This window comes from Panthera leo, chromosome D3 (assembly GCF_018350215.1).
Source record: "Panthera leo isolate Ple1 chromosome D3, P.leo_Ple1_pat1.1, whole genome shotgun sequence".
Lineage (NCBI taxonomy): Eukaryota > Metazoa > Chordata > Mammalia > Carnivora > Felidae > Panthera > Panthera leo.
The window spans coordinates 9,899,059-9,916,289 of record NC_056690.1 but is presented as its reverse complement, the minus strand read 5'-3'; the positions used below and the strand labels follow the sequence as shown (position 1 = coordinate 9,916,289).

Below are 17,231 nucleotides of genomic sequence, written 5' to 3'. Positions count from 1 at the left end.
ATTTATTATTAATACAAAAATCTCATTTAGAGAAAATATGCTTTTAGGTAGAACTGTCTTAAGGCAGATTTAGAATGTTAGGAATAATCATCAGCTCTTGAATTTTAAACATTTTTTTGTAGTTATTGAACATAGGATCATAAACTTTACTTTTTGTGCCCACATTCAATCTGCTAGTTATTGGAATTGCTTCATGTGCTTGAGATTCCAAATTCCACTCAGAAATGTTGAAATGAGTGTTTTTAGTTTCCTCTTGGTGTGGTTTTTTTTTTGTTGTTTTTTTTTTTTTTTTTTTTTTTTTGAGAGAGAGGGCACAAGTGAGTGAGGGGCAGAGAGAATCCCATAAGAGACAGAAGTGGGGCTCACTGGGGGGGTTCGTGTTTTACCCAAAGCGGGGTTCAAACTCACAAACTGTGTGATCATGACCTGAGCTGAAGTCAGATGCTTAATGACCAAGGCACCTAGGCACCCTTGTGTTGTTTTTAAAGATTGTTCCTACATTGTCTTGCCAATATTGCCCTCCGTCCTGGACTGTATTTACCTCAGAAGTCCTAAGCTTTTCAGTTGGGTTATCTCCTTTAATGAAGTTATTAGGGACCTAACTGAACTTCTGAGATTGATGCTTTCAAAGACCAAACATTTTCAAAACAATATTTTGAAGATGTTTATTCGTTCAGCCAACTAACATTTATTGAACACCTTTGCCAGGAACCTTGCTAGGTTTTAGGAACGTAGTGACTCATGGTTTCATACCTTGCAGTTGAATGGACTCCGGGCGATTCACCTTGTAAATAATTATTGCTCACTTTCCGTGTGCAAGGTGCCCTTCTAGGCAGTGGGGATCCAGCAGTGAGCAAGATCATTGGTGCCTAAAATTGCAAAGTTGCCATGCATAAGATCACTTCAGAGAGGGCTGCTCATTTGTAGGAAGACCTAACAGGATATTTTGCTACAGAATGACTAAGTGGAGGTGGGACAGCATTCGTTAGAGCCCAGGGAAGGCCTTACTGAAGTGGAGCAGAGGCCGGGAAGATGACAAAGAGCCAGCCAGTGACCGAGTGTCGTGGTCAAGAAAAGCAACAAGTGGCACAACTCGGGTGCTCTTTCTGTGCTTGGTGTAGTCGAGGGGACAGCAAGGTAACCAGCTGGAAGGCAGTGGGAGAGAAAAGGGACAGGAGAGGAGCTTGGCAGGGCTCAGATCCTGGAGGGGCTTAGGAACCAGGGAACCAGGGACTGTGTGGCAGGTAACTATACCTTACAGTTTGGTTTCATGGCCTTAAATGTTCCAGTGTGCTTTTGCCCCTTTATTTCAACCTTGTTGCACCCCAGGGACGGCTCCCTGTTGGAGAAATGAAGAAGCGAAAGTCCATAGGAATTAAGTGACAGGTTTGAGACGGGGCAGCTGGTGAGTGGCCGGACTCCCAGCTTGAGCATTTAGACCCTGTCTGCTGCCTTCCCTCTTTATATTGTATTGCTCTTTGGTTTTGATTCTTTGAACACCAGAAGTAGTGAAAGGGATGCTTAAGAGGAGGACTTTAAGCCTACTCGGTCCAGTGTCCGGTATTCTGTTTCTTTTAGGGTTGAGGTATAGGCTACCCAGCAATTAAAGCCTTGGCTAAGAGAATAAGGCAGCGATCCGAAGTCAGCCTATCTGATACAGGTGATCATTTCGTTCAGGAAATGTTCTGTGGTGATTTATACTTAGGATCTGGCCAGGTAAGTCCCATGCATCTTAAAAGCACCTTCTTTTAGATCCTGCTGACCATATTCTAGATTTCCCAGAGTCTTGAGTCTTGGGAACCAAAAGGAAATTGGGTAGTGGTGAGCTCTGTGAGTATTACAATCACATACTTCACAGCAAGGGAAGCAGAAGGAACACCTCTGAGCACAAAATCTTAATTGTTTGAGGCCTGGCTGGCTCAGTTGGTAGAGCTTGTGATTCTTGATGTCCGGGTCATGAGTTTGAGCCCCATGTTGGAGGCAGAGTTTACTTAATAAAAAAATTAAAAATTATTGGAATGTATTCCTCTTCAGTCATATTTAATGTGATGGGGTTTGGGGAGAGTTATGTAAAATGGATAAACTTAAAGATATTTAAAAATTAAGCTTGGAGGTGCCTGGGTGGCTCGGTTGGTTAACCGTTTGACTCTCGATTTCTGCTCCAGTCGTGGTCTCCTGGCTCATGAGATTGAACCCTGCTTTGGGCTAATAGTGTGGAGCCTGCTTGGGGTCCTCTATCTCTCCCTCTCTCTGCCTCTCCCTAGCTCCTGTTTCTTTCTCTCTCTCTCTCTCTCTCTCTCTCTCTCTCTCAAAATAAATGAATGAACTTAAAAAATAAAAATAAAACAAAAACTAAGCTTGGAAATACTGTTAGATTATTTATTAAATGTAACTGCCTTCTGTAAAATCTCTCTCCTAGGCTAAAGAAGGACTTGATGAAATGGTGTCCAAGCATAATAGCCACATGTTCTTTGTGTTTGAGCCTTCTGTTTTGAACTTTTGTGTTGGGGGGAACTCGTTTACAGATGCAAGGAGAACATCCTAATTGGCATAATTGGTGCCGCTCATAAAACTTTTTGTATGAGTCCGTGGTAATCTGTACGAATCAATTATATTTTGTACAATATGTCTTCTGATTGGTGGAAACAGACCTCTTCTGGAACCTTCTCACCTGGCTAATAAAATCAACCTTCTTATTTGACTTAGCAGTTGTGACGATTTTCCTTCCTTTTATTTTTAGGGGATCATTGAAGACTTTTGTTCATACGGTCCATCTGTTACAGAAACAGACTGATCTGGGGTCCCTGCCTGTAGCCGATGTACTGTATAGGTAAGTTGTCACTTTGGATCCTTATCTTCTTCCTCCATGAGGGAGATTTGTACATAGTCTCTTTTAACAGGTAGAGCGCTAAACTGCTTAATTAGTGATTCATATTTTAAAATAAGAATATTATCCTATTCATCTTAAGAATTCTGTCTCCTCTTTCCTTTTTTTGAAAGTGTTCCTAGAGCGTGTTGTTTTTCAGTTTCTATTTTTTTTTTAAATGTAATCGCTTATAGTGAATTTTTATTATAGATTTTAAGATCGGTGAAAGTGTAAAGAAGAAACTGAAAATCATTTATAAGCTCATTACCCAAAGATAACCATTCCTAATGTTTTGGTGTATGTGCCTCCCAATCCTTACCCTAACTACCCCCCCTACATATATATAAAACCTATACATTTTATACACAACTGTACTTAAAAAAAATTTTTTTTAAATAAACATTTACTGCTTATTTTTGAGAGAGTGAGAGAGAGAGAGTGGGAGTGGAGAAGGGGGAGGGAGAGAGGGAGACACAGAATCCGAAGCAGGCTCCAGGCTCCGAGCTGTCAGCACAGAGCCCAACGCGGGGCTCAAACCCACGAGTCGCGAGATCATAACCTGAGCTGCAGTTGGACGCTTAACCAACTGAGCCACCCAGGTGCCCCAGTGTTTGTTTATTTTTGATAGAACACAAGGTGGGAAGGAGAAGAAAGAGAGGGAGACCCAGAATCTGAAGCAGGCTCTAGGCTCTGAGCTGTCCGCACAGTGCCCGACGCGCGGCTTGAACCCACAGACCATGATGAGATCATGATCTGAGCTGAAGTCGGTTGCCCAACTGACTCAATCACCCAGGCACCCCTATACACAGCTGCACTTTCATTATGTTTCTGTAAGCATGGATTTGTAATTTTTAAATTTAAAAACACGACTGTTTTTTCCAGATACGTATTTGTTCAAAACTAGTTATCTGCTCTTTGAGATGACTTTCATTTTCTTGCTGAAATGGATCGTTTCCTTGTCGTCATGATTCTCCCATCTCCCCGTTTTTAGGCTGTTGCTTTTGGAAGGGGGGCCTGGATCCCCCTCCTGTTTGCTCGGTGGCAAACACATAGTATCGTGGGGGTATGAAGACATGTTGCCTGCACCAGATAGTAGCACCGGCTCCAGTTCTGAAAATAAAGGTAACATAGGGGTTTTGCTCCTGTGACTGAAATGAAGATGTAAAAAGAATGGCCTTGGATCATTGTGGCAAACGATTTGGGTAGAACTCTGTTCTCTCAACTAAAAGCGCTAGGATCATAGACAGTGAGTTCATTGTCTGCTTTATCAGTAAAGGTGTAAAAGCTGATGCTCAGGGAGGTAAGAAAATGGATAGGTTTGACTATCGCAAGGGAAAGGGATCATCCGTACGCTTTAGCCAAGGGGCCATGAATTACTGCAGTGGACTCCTGGGTATTTGAGTTTGAGCCTGGGAGCCTTAAGTTAAATTTTTATGTCCATGAACAGAAGGTCAGATCTTGCTGCCTAAGCCTGGTGCTGTTTCTTTTAGTAACTTATTATGTGTGTGTTGTTGAACCCTCTGCCCTAAAAGGGGCGGGATTGGGGGGAGACAGATTGTTCAAAGGAGCATGGATTGTTCAGTATCTCCTTTAACAAAATGGGCTGGATTAAAATGTTTTTACACTTTCAGAAGTTTTCCATATCAGTTCATTGTGATCTCCGTGAAAATGGCAGAACTTCTCTTAATTGACCTTCACTTACCTGACTTGTTGGATGAAGGTGGCCTCTCCGTTTGTGTGGTAGAAGTACTGAGCGGTGCCCTGGCCCCCCAGGCAGGCTGCTTCTAGCTTCCTCCTGTGGAGGTGCAGGCTCACCAAGAGTCTACCTTGCTCCCAAACCTGTTAGTTGTTGTAGCTGGTATTCTGTCATTAAACAACATTATGTAACTGATGAAATAGGAATTTAAGACGCCCCAGGAAATTTTCTAAGACCTTCAGTTTTCTTCTGGAAAGACTCAAAATGAATCTCTAAGAAATTTGAGATTACTTGCATTTCTCACCCTTGATGGGGAAACTTCCTGGACAGCTTTAAGGGCATGGGATGCAGTCTGAGAGGCAGGCCACCCCTGCACCTCTCATCCTGGGGCCCGTGTCTTTTCGTGTCCACTGTTGCTTCCAAATAGTCATGCGAGCTGGTAAAAGGAACCAATGGTAAAATGGATCTGATGCAGCTAGAGTCAACAGGAGAAGCAAGAAGCCTGTAATACCCAAGAAGTTCTTAAACATTATAGGCTGAAATTTACATCTTCAAATGAAACCCAAACCCCTTTATTTTCTCCCTTTACTTCTTTTAGTATCTGCCTTGGGGTAGTTTCTTCCAGAGGATGATGGTGTTAAACTGGTCTGCTTGGTTCTCACTCCCTTGTACTTTGAGTTTTGCTTCCACCTAGAGAATATTTTTCTTAGAATTTAAAAAGTAACCTTATTTTTAATATGGAAACCTCTAACAGATATAGGAGTTGAGAGAATGCTTTAGTCAACCCCTTGCACTCCTCACTTGGCTTCAACAAGTATCAACTCGGGGCCCATCTTCTCTGTCACTTTCACTCCCACCCCTTGTCAGACTCCTCAGAAGGCCCTAGGCCTCTAAAGAGGAATGAATAAATGGATCTTTATAGGTTCCAAGTTAAAATACTTAAGGAAAGAAAATCTTTTAAAAACGATTACTCACTTGAACGGTCTTTTGAAGAACCTAATAGTTACAAATGGTAGTTGTCTGGGATTTGTAGACTGAATTCTTAAGATAACAGCATATTCATTACTAAATATGAGGGCTGTGGTGTGGGATTTCCTTCAATAGGACAGGTAGTAGACAAACTTAACCATAGTGAAATGGTGAGGAAAATACTGAAAGTTTTACAAGCTGTCTCTTTAGGACAAATTCTTGAGGGTAAATTAATAAACTGTTTACTCTTCTATGGAGTAATACGGTTTTTAGCTGACAGTGGATACAGCTGAGGGGGAACAGAGTCACTGGATGGGAAATCCACAGAAGCAGATTTTAGGTCCACGAGTTTCATTGGTATGCCAGCATAATAGCATTTGCCATTTATGGAACACTGGTTTTGAACCAGGGGCCTGTGGGTGTTCCCCTGTGCTATCTCCTTTTAACCATCACAGTGACTCTTGAGGTACAGAGTAGTCTCATTTTCTGGATGAAGAAACTGAGGTTCAGAAAGGCCTAAGGTCAACTAATACGTGCCCAGAGCTCTTAAAAGCTCATGGCTTTTTAACCACCGGATCATTACTGAAAGTCCTCGAGTCTTAGTCTTCTCAGATTAGAATTAGGAGTGCATAACTTTGACTCTATTTTTGCTATTCAAAAAGACAAGAAGAAAACTTCTGGCAGGTAGAACCAGATTCCCCTGCTATTATCTATCTGACCTCTTTCCCTGATGTTGGTTCCTGATCCCACATACATTCTAGAGGCTTGATTTGGGGGTTTGAGCCATCTTTCCTGGAAGTCACACTGAAGCATTTATTTTAGAAGTGGGAGATTATCTTTCACTGAACCTCCTAAGGCTTTTTCACTAGAAGCATGTTTATAATTTCATTAGAAAAATCATGTATATAATTTACCTGTGAAAAAATGATTTCAGATGCTGACTTAGGGCGCTGTCTCACGGCGGATGGTCTCTACCTGTATACTACTAACTCAGTTGGAAGAGGAGTAAGCAAATTGGGGTCTGGATTACATGGTACTCTCAGGTCAGTTGCATGGAACTTGCTGAATGATTTGGCTGGAACGTTTCCCTTCTTCCATAAATCTCTGTGAGGAAGATACCTGGGGATGCGGATCTTCCCCTTCTGTTCCCCCCGCCCCCCCCCCCCCAACCCACCCAAACAAAGACTGACTAGTAACTAAATAAGTCTGGACAATTTCATGTAATTTGATTTTTCTTGGATTAGTAGACTCTTGTTCTGTTAATGCATTTCAGCTTTGTTTTGACTCTAAACAGCTTGGTAGCCCTCAGGTCATTGTTTCTAGCCAGAAATTCCTCTATGATCCAAACTGTTAGAATATTCGTGCCTTCTCCATGTTGATGAATGGACATTTTTATAGTTCAGTCTTTTTTTAAATTTTTTTTATTAACACTTATTCATTTTTGAGAGAGACAGGCAGAGAGAGAGGGAGACACAGAATCTGAAGCAGGCTCCAGGCTCTGAGCTGTCAGCACAGAGCCCGACACGGGGCTTGAGCCCACAAACCGTGAGATCGTGACCTGAGCCGAAGTCGGACGCTTAACTGACTTAGCCACCCAGGTGCCCCTAGTTCAGTGTTTGTGTGCTTGGGTTTGACTGTGGATTAGCCCTACATTTCTGTGGGGATATCAGATCTGTGAATTGCTGCCTCAAGAAACCACCGTTTGAGAGGCTTCTATACATTTAATTAGATCTTTTCCCCAACTTTTTTTCTGCTGTAATTTGTTGTGGAAAATGAATATTTGCTGTAGTGTCAGTCGCAAAGTTAACGTAATACACGTACTCTCCTTTAGATGTTTTGCGTACTTAGTCATTTTTTAAAAATCGGGTAGAAGATGTTTGCCGTAGCGCATTGTGTGGTTTCCAGCAACCGCCTGGCTACTCAGCCTGTGTGCTTTCTCCCCCCCTCTCCCGCAGAGGTTTTGTGTACTGCCGGAACGAGGAGCTGGAACCAGGATGGGTCGCTTTCGGCAGCGGCGGTCTTCTCCACCGGCCTGTATCTTTTGATAACAAACCTCACTCCCTTTTCCAAGTCATTGACCAGAATACCCTTCAGGTAAAAAGAAAACCAAGACCTTGTCTGTTATGTTTTGGAGACCGTAAGGGAAGTTCCTGACCTCATCAGAGGGAAGAAGCATACAGTCGAGGTAGTTTCCTGCCACAGCGGCATCCTTCTAATTGTCACCATTGGGGCATTCTGGTTTTTTCTCTGGTGTCTTGGATTGTCCCACATGATCTACGTGAATGTGCTCTAGTTTCTAAGGCCATCGCCAAGCTTTTAGGATTAAAAAAAAATTCTAGAGAGTCAAAGATGTTACACGTACGAGCTATCTTGTTCTTTTGCCAGGTCTATTTTGGGGAGGGTACCATTTCCTTATTTGATTTGTTCTAAACAGCCTTTCTGAAAGGAGTTTGGATAAAATCATCATGTGATTAGGGATTCAGAGCTCCTCTTGACTGCTTCCAAACATAGCACCCTGTCACCATACTTGCTGGATTATGCTGAAATCACCTGCTTTTGTGTTTCTTCCCCACTCCCATGCATCCCTTTAGATCTGGACCCTATCTTCCTTATCTCTGTGTGCTTACAATGGAGCACAGTGCCTAGCATTTGATTGATGATGATAATAGTAACTGTCATTTATCCGTGTCTGTCTCTGTGCCGAGCCCTGATCTAGGCAATTTGCATACACTTCTTCTCCTACCTATGAGGTAAAACTGTGGCAGTTTCACTTTACGGACAAGGCAGCTGAGTCTAGGCATTTTGTAAGTGCTCGGCAAGTGGGGTTTTTTTTCTTCTTTTTAAAATTTATTTTGAGAGACTGTGCATATGCACAAGTGGGGGAGGGGCAGAGAGAGAGAGAGAGAGAATGAGAATGAGCATGAATCCCCAGCAGGCTCCACACTGTCCTCGCAGAGCCTGACGGGGGCTCAACCTCATGAACTGTGAGATCATGACCTGAGCCAAAATCAAGAGTTGGATGTTCAACCCACTGAGCCACCCAGGCGCCCCTTGGCAAGTGTTTATTGTTGGAGGAAGGAATGTAGCTCAAAGGTCAAGGGGCTTGTCCAGGGTCACACAGTAATTAATGGTGGCATAAGAACGTGAACCCATGGTTCTTAGCACTAGACTGAACTTTTTATATTACAACTTCCTGCCTTTCAATGGAAGTTGAAGAGAATAGTTACAGTTGCCATCTGTGGAGTGAATTCCCTGGGAGAAGTCCCCTCCAGGAGTTAAGTGGAATGTTACTTCTGCTTTTGTCTGTCCCTCAGCTGTGCCTTTCCTGGTAAACAGGGACTGTGTCTTCTTCACCATTGCATCTCCAAAGCACACAGTAGCTTCTTGATAATTGTTGGATGAATAAAACGAGCACATTGACAAATAGATGCCCAATTGACTTCATTTTTTTTTTTTTTTTTAAGTTTATTTTGAGGGAGACGAGCGCTCAAGTGGGACAGGAGCAGAGGGAGAGAGAGAGGGAGAGAGAGAGGGAGAGAGGGAGACGGAGAGGGAGACGGAGAGGGAGACGGAGAATCTGAAGCAGGCTCTGCACTGATGGCAGAGAGCCCAATGCGGCTCGAACTCATGAACCGTGAGATCATGACCTGAGCCGAAGTCAGACGCTTAACTGACTGAGCCAGGCAGCTGTCTCCAATTGACTTCATATTTTATCGTTAATGCAGACAGATGAGAATATGTTCTGTATTTATTTGAAATAGAATTATAAGCCTGGGAATTAAACAGATGTTCAATTCTAGAACATGGTTTTTATTTCACGCAACGTCCATTTCGTCTGTGTTCTTGCGAAAACTCTGATTCTTATCCAAGAAGATCCTGTTGTCACTAACGAGGTTACATGCACTGGAGCAGTTTGGGGGTAACAGAGGCCAATCAGTAGCTGTCAACTTTGTAGATTGCCTGGCACTACAAGTTCAACGTGTGGTCATAGCAACTACATTACTTCTTAACTTCTGAAATAGACAAAACAAGTCTGGAAAAAAAGTTCATATGAAATGAGTTCAAGGGTCGGAAGTAACCTTAGGGAAACTAGTGACTCACCCCGAGGGACAGAATAACAGAAAGTCACTCTTAGGGCTCCCAGAGGCATCTGACCATCTCTGATTATTTTTATTTTTGGATTTTGACTTCTCCTGCTCTTGGCATTTTTGAAAAACCTAGCCGGCAGGTTTTTTTTGGGTTTTTGTTTTTGTTTTTTTTTTTTTTGGGGTTCTCCGTTTCTCTCATTTTAAGGGCTTTTCTCTGGCAGTAAAAATTAGTATGTAACTACACATTTAGTGTGAAATGATGCAAATCTCATTCATTATTCTGAAACTGAAGGATGATCAGTATTAGAAACACATGCCTTCGTGTCTAATACAGAGAATTGGAGTTTGTCTCTTTCCTGATGATGGACTCGATGCATTTCACTAAAGCCTCATGTGCTGGGCTAGGGTCTGCCTTCATTTGTTTTACTTTCTCCTTTCTCTTCTCTGCCTCCCTTCTTCCTTCTGCCCTCTTTTTTTTACCTCCATATTGAGTAACTTCTGAGTTAGACTCTGAATTAGCTGCTGGGATATAAAAGTAAGATACAGTCCCTGTACTTTTAATATAATTTTTAGTCTGAAATTCACTTACTAAGGAAATCTCAGTACAGTTTCTCTAAAGCTTTGTTTTTGGTAATTGTTAGATAAAACACACGTGCTTAGCAGATTCAAAGCGTTTAGTAAATATCTTTGGCCTATGTTATCTGTCCCATGGGCCGTTGTATGAATTTTATATTTTTGTCATGTAATTTTCATATGTTAGAGGTATCAGTTTAATTTCTTTTTAATGTTTATTTTTGAAAAAGAGAGCAAGTGTGAGTGGGGGAGGGGTAGAGAGAGACGGAGGGTCCGAAGCAGGCTCTGAGCACACACAGCCCAGTGTGGGGCTCAGAGTCAGGACCGCGAGACCGTGACCTGAGCCGAAACCAAGAGTCGGCCGCTTAACCGACCGAACCACCCAGGTGCCCCGCTGTCAGTTTAATTTGGACCGAGAAGCCCGAGTTCTGATTCTGGACATAACGGCGTTAGTGATGGACTGACGGAATTAACAGGAAGTTCTGTGTCCCGTTAATGAAGTTTTCCTTTTCCATGTCCAGGTGTGCCAGGTGGTGCCCATGCCAGCCAATCATCTCCCGGTTGGCAGCACCATGAGCACTGTGCACCTTTCTTCGGATGGTACTTACTTCTACTGGATCTGGTCTCCTGCCAGTCTGAATGAGAAAACACCCAAGGGGCATTCTGTCTTCATGGACATTTTTGAACTCGGGGTAAGGTTCCCTTTCTGTCTCATTGTGTCTTTGCAGAGAAATTTCGATTTGGTTTCTTTTTGTATTGGTTTAAAAAGGACCCGAGAAAGGTGGAGTAGGCAGTGTGTTCACTCTTAGCTCAAATTTTGGGGTTTTTCTTGGATTTCTTTGAAGGTTTCTTTGTTTAGAATCGTAGGACACGGATAAAGTCAAGCTTTCTGAAGGTTAATCTGGCAACAAAGTGGAAATAGTAATAATGTGTAGACAGTGGGTTTTTTTTTTGTTCTTTTTTAATGTTTATTTGCTTTGGGGAGGGGGGGGCACCAGCAGGGGAGGGGCAGAAAGAGAGGGAGGCACAGAATGTGAAGCAGGCTCCAGGCTCAGAGCTGTCAGCACAGAGCCCGATGTGGGGCTCAAACTCCCGAACCATGAGATCCTGACCTGAGCCGAAGTCGGACGCTCAACCGACTGAGCCACCCAGGCACTAGACAGTGGGGTTTTTAGGCCAAAATGCCCATGGGGCTTGTTGGAAACCTGGAAGTAAATCGCAGTGGCAAGATTGGGATTATAGTACATCTTGGGAGTCTCTGAGAGTGATGATAGTTAAAATTGTGAGAAGGCATTCATTCGTTCGATGGTAGCTGAATGCCTACTGTGAGTCAGGCAGCATTGTGTTTAGGTGGTGGGAATACAGTGATGGGCAGGGTGAGCAGGCTCCGTGCTCTAATGGAGCTTGGATTCTGCCTGGTGGGTGGCTTGGGGTGGTAGTGGTGGAGTGACCAAAAATTAACCATAATCAAGTGAGCAAATCAGTAGACAAGATAATTTTAGGTCTTTGAAGGAAAAGTAGTAGTTACCCCTATTCTCCAACTTCTTCCTGGGATTGAGTAGAACATTCTAGGAAGAAGAGACCACAGGTGCAAAGGCTTTGGCAGGAGCAAGCATGTGTTTCAGGAAATGACAGGCTACTGTGGCTGGAATGCAGAGGGAAGGAAGGAGAGCTTGGTGTAGGAGTAGGACCCATGGTAGTCTAGAACTGCACCTGTCCAGTGCAGGAACCCTTAGCCACATGTGGCTATTAGAAAATTTTTTACTTTTTTTTTTTTTTTTTTTATCTTAAAGCACAAGCAGGAGAGGGGCAGAGAGAGAGGGAGAGAGGGAGAAATCCAAGCAGGCTCCTCACAGTCAGTACACAGAGTCTGACGTGGGGCTCAAGCCCACGAAACCGTGAGATCATGACCTGAGCCAAAATCAAGAGTCGGACACTTAAACGACTGAGCCACCCAGGTGCCTCACATGTGGCTACTTAAAATAGAATTAAATAAAATGTTAAAACAAAATTAAAAAAAAAAAAAAGAGGGGCGCCTGGGTGGCTCAGTCAGTTAAGCGGCCTGCTTCAGCTCAGGTCATGATCTAGCGGTCCGTGAGTTCGAGCCCCGCATCGGGCTCTGTGCTGACAGCTCAGAGCCTGGAGTCTGTTTCAGATTCTGTGTCTCCCTCTCTCTGACCCTCCCCTGTTCATGCTCTGTCTCTCCCTGTCTCAAAAATAAATAAACATTAAAAAAATAAATAAATAAATAAAAATAAAAGAATTAAAACTAAGGCTTCAATTGTTTGCTCACGTTAGCCACATTTCAAGTGCTCAGTAGCCACATGTGACTGGCTTCTGTATTGAACATCCAAGATCTAGAACTTGTCATCATTGAACATTCTGCTGGACAGTGCTGGTCTCAATAATATTTGTAGAGACTCGTAAAAGAAAAATTGCCCCAAGTCAATCTGTGACAAAACCTGTTTTAATGATGTAATTTACAGCCCCCTTCTGGAAGAAATTAGCATTCCTGGGGGAAAAAAAAAAACAAAAACCAATTTTCGAATGAATTTTAATAGGCTTTAAACTTGTTCTGGGAAACCAATCAGCCATCCCGCCAGCTGACTGTCAGTCAGGAGTCTGGTGTCCTTAAACGTACATCCTCTTGTTTTTCTATCTAGTTTCTCAGCTTCATCATCATCTTTTTTAAATGTTCCAGCTGCAGTGTCTTTGAATTGGTCTGCTAGAGATTGTACTCCTTGAACACGTGTTCAGAGTTGTCAGAAAAGTTATAGTACTTGCTGCTTGGAACAGACCTGCCAGCTGGCCAAAGGATGATTTAGGTCTTTATTGTAAGTAGAGTGGGAAAACATTGAAGACTTTCCCCTTTCTCTGATAGTTTTTTCTTTAACAGAAGCCTATCAGAAATGCATGCACGTGGACCAGAACTTGAGGTAGCACAGGAGATAAGGGTTTGGTCTACTTCCTCCTCTTTCCTTCTTCCTCATAATGTGTTTTACTTATTTTTCATTCCTCTTGTGGTTATCTCGGTAACGGACAGTGAAGCCTGTATTTCTTGTTCCTCAGCTGATGGAGGTGGTAGTGGCCCTTCCTGTCTTTCAGTGTGGGGCAAGCTGCGGCTAGAAATGCATGTTTGCTCAGGGGAAGAGAGGAGACTCCCCTGCCCGCTTCAGAGAGTCTTGGGAGCGGGAGGCACGAGGTGTGGTGCAAAGGTATGGTGAGAGGGGTGTAGGCCGAACGTTAATAAAAGGAACTGTCCATCCCTTCCCTGGTGTACTCCTTTGTGCTTAGAGACTGGCTGCCCAGGCAGAAGGCTGTACTTTATTTTCTGAATAAGCTGGGTGACTCTGGAAAAAAGACCTCCGTGTACGGACATTAGGGTTCATTTAAGGAAAGGACTTGCTGCCCTAGTGAATCACCCACGAGTGATGTCTTCCAGTAAGCAAGCCTCAACCATGTGCACAGCATTCCTGATCAGTGCTAAACTGTTTAAAAAGCAGATGCATACAGAACAACAAAACAAAAAATAAAAACAAAACAACAAACAAAACCCAACCTCACAAAACCCCAAACTTTGGAGAGGTGTGTGGGGAGGGGAAGAGGAATAGATTATCTGTATTTTTGCCAATTTTTTTTTATATTTATTTTTGAAGGAGAGAGTGACGGAGCATGAGTGGGGGGAGGGGCAGAGAGAGAGAGAGAGAGAGAGAGAGACGCAGAATCTGAAAAAGGCTCCAAGCTGTCAGCACAGAGCCCAGCGCGGGGTTCGAACTCACAAACTGTGGTGAGATCATGACCTGAGCCAAAGTCAGAAGCTTAACTGGCTGAGCCACCTAGGCACCAATCCCTCCCCCCTTTTTTTTTTTTAAATTATTGAAGCCAGGTGCTGGGTACGTGGGGCGGGGCGGTGGGGAGAGCTCTTGTGTACATTTAAAAAAGCACCCTATTGGGGCGCCTGGGTGGCTCAGTAGGTTGAGCGTCCGACTTCGGCTAGGGTCATGATCTCGAGGTCTGTGAGTTTAAGCCCCGCTGTGAGTTTAAGTCGGGCTCTGTGCTGACTGAAAGCTTGGAGCCTGGAGCCTGCTTTGGATTCTGTGTCTCCCTCTTTCTCTGCCCCTCCCCCACTCATGCTCTGTCTCAGAAATAAACATTAAAAAAAAAATTAAAAAATTAAAGCAGATAGCCAAGGATCTCTAGACCAATGAGGAACGTCTCCAGTATGAAAATATGAAATCAGAAGAACAGCCACCAGGGTTTACAATATTTTATTCTACTCCTAGCTGTATGAGATACGAGAACATCTTGCATTCATACAATATAGCACAGGGGCTCCAAAAAAAAAAAAGCTCCTGGGAATTAAAACTATGAGCCTCCCAGGCACCCCGACAATCAATCAGTTAAATGTCCGACTTCGGCTCTGGTCATGATCTCACGGTCAGTGAGTTCAAGCCCCGCGTCGGGCCGTGTGCTGACAGCTCAGAGCCCGGAGCCTGCTTCGGATTCTGTGTCTTGCTCTTCCCTGCCCTTTCCCCACTCATACTCTGTTTCTCTCTCTCTCTCAAAAATGAATAAACGTTAAAAAAAAAAAAAACAAAAACTTTTAACATTTAAAAACATAAGAAATCTCTCAAAGGGCAAAAATAAAAACAATAAATATGAGAGAAGAGTTGATAAATGTGGAGGAGCAATCCCTCTAAAGTCCTAGTTGATAGGAGTTCCAAAAAAGAGAACAGAAAACCAAGAGGGCGGCATGATCAAAGAATATGGAAAAAATGTCAAACTAGAGGGCACAGGTGTCTAGATGAACAGCTATCTGACATGGTGAATGAAAAATGCCCACCATGTGGCATATCATCCTGAAATTTCAGATAATCGTGGTGTAAAGAGAGGGTTGTGAAGCTTCCAGAGAAAATCATGTACAAATGATAAAATCATGTATAAATGATGTGGAATAAGGAAAGCACTACGCTATTTAGTAGCATTATTGGATACACAAATGGAGTAGCACTCTCAAAATTCTGAGGGAAAGTGATTTCCAGCCCAGAAGTTAGCAGTCCTCCAAAGTGTCCATCAAGTGTAGAGACAACAGAGATTTCTAGACCTTGCAGTTATACAATCAAAAGCCCATACCTGCTCTGGAGGAAATAGAACTAAAATAGCCCCTGTCAGTGGCATAAAATAGAAAGTTGGGGCTGAAGGAACTTGATCTAGGTTAAAAGAACAACCTTTGAATCATTTTTGGAGTCTGAATCAAACCATTAAGGAACATTTTGGAGACAGTTTGGAATTTGAATATAAAATGAGTATTAGATAAAACCAAGGCATTATTCTTAATTTGTTTTTAAAGTATGCAAATGGCATTGTGGTTCTATGAGAATGTCCACATTTTTTAGAGATGTGTAGTGAAGTATTTGGACGTGGAATTAGAGTGTTGACTTTGGCTCAGGTCATGATCTCGAGGTTGGTGAGTTCAGGCCCTCGTCAGACTCCATGCTGACAGCATAGAGCCCGGAGCCTGCTTCAGATTCTATGTCTCCCTCTCTCTCTGCCCCTACCCCGCTTATGCTTGGTTTCTCTCCCTCTCTCCCAAAAATGAATAACATTAAAACAAATTTTTAAAAAATAAAACGCTTGAGCCAAAAAAGCGATAGGTCAAGCCTGTGTGGCAATATCTGGATAAGAGTTGAATCTGGAGGAAGGTTCATTGGTCTATTCTCTATTTTTACATGCTTGAAATTTTTCATCAAATAAAAAATTAAGCATCACCAGCCTCTAGTTTAGCAGTTTCTAAAATGCTGATTTGGGAAGCTAAACACAGATATCTGTGCCTATGGTACTTTCACGGAATGGAACACCGTACAGCCATTAAAAAGAACAAGGCTGATCTGCATAGACCAAGCAGGTCAATTTCCAAGTTCTGTCGTTTAGCACAATAAAGCTAGGTTCAGAACACTGTATTCCGTACCTGCTATAAAAAGGTGGAGTTGGGGGTGCAGGTTCCTTCTGCAAGTGTCCTCCTACATTAACAGCTTTCCTCTAGACGGATCGTTCAGCACAGCATACGGATACATCAGAGGATATCCTGTCTGCGGCGGGGAGAAAACCCAAAAAACTGCCTTGACCCGTGCCCGCCTCCAGTCCCCTGTTTTTGGCTTCCCTTTATAGCACTACTCTTGAAAGAGTTTATTCTTCCTGTTTTTATGTTCTTTCCTTCCATTCTGTCTTGAGCCTGCTCTAGTCGGTCGCGTATCTTCACCACATGCCACCAGAGCAGTTCTTCCACGTTTGCCTGGGACTTGCACCTTATGGAGTTCGAGGTCTACTTTGTGTCTTTTTCCTTGACCTTTTAGCAGTATTTAATTCTTGAAACGGCTTTCTCTTGGCTTGTGGGACCTCCCATAGGACTTCTCCTGCCAGTGGTTACTCCTGCCCTGCCCCACCTTCCCTACTTCTCGACGATTACGTGCTTCCGGACCTATTTCCGGATGCCTTCTGTCGCTGCCTGCTCTTACTCACTGGCTGGTCTCCTGTCGTGTAGCTGTAAACACCTCTATCTACTGCTGGTGCTCAAATCTGCTGCTCAGCCAGAACCTGTCCCCAGAGCGCTGGCTGCATATCGATGTGGGTGTTTGTTTGTACGTGCGCAGGATATGAGACTCTTCCAGTCTGATCATCACCGCAAGCTAAATGTGCCCCCAGCCACACTTCTGGTTTTACCCCAGAGCTGCTCTTCCCGCAGGCTTTCCCTTTTCAATTGATGGCATCGGTGTCCTTCCAGTGCTGGCAAGAGACCTTTACTGTTCCTCTTTAGACGTTTGTTTATTCTGAGAGAGCACACACAGGGAAGGGGCAGAGAGGGGGAGAGAGGATCCCGACCGAGCAGGCTCCGCGCTGTCAGCACAGAGCCCCACAAGGGGCTCAGGCTCACAAACCGTGAGATCATGACCTGAGCTGAGCTCAAGAGTCGGGTGCTTAATTGACTGAGCCACCCAGGTGCCCCCAAATAAGTAAACTTTTATAAAAGGAGAACTTGGCT

At 43.5% G+C, this 17,231-nt stretch overlaps 2 protein-coding genes across 7 annotated transcripts in view; one reads left to right on the top strand and one right to left on the bottom strand.

Moving 5' to 3' along the window:
• The window catches only part of LOC122204271 (60S ribosomal protein L6-like), a 738,693-nt gene that overhangs the window by 74,871 nt on the left and 646,591 nt on the right, over window positions 1-17,231 (bottom strand). The window lies entirely within an intron of this gene.
• HECTD4 (HECT domain E3 ubiquitin protein ligase 4) overlaps window positions 1-17,231 on the top strand; it is a 190,776-nt gene that overhangs the window by 60,447 nt on the left and 113,098 nt on the right. For all 6 annotated transcript variants that reach the window (XM_042911721.1, XM_042911718.1, XM_042911719.1 and 3 more), the window contains exons 3-7: window positions 2,741-2,830; window positions 3,858-3,988; window positions 6,466-6,574; window positions 7,487-7,625; window positions 10,714-10,884. In XM_042911721.1, the coding sequence (XP_042767655.1) occupies window positions 2,741-2,830; window positions 3,858-3,988; window positions 6,466-6,574; window positions 7,487-7,625; window positions 10,714-10,884 (640 nt within the window). The remainder of the gene's footprint in view (window positions 1-2,740; window positions 2,831-3,857; window positions 3,989-6,465; window positions 6,575-7,486; window positions 7,626-10,713; window positions 10,885-17,231) is intronic.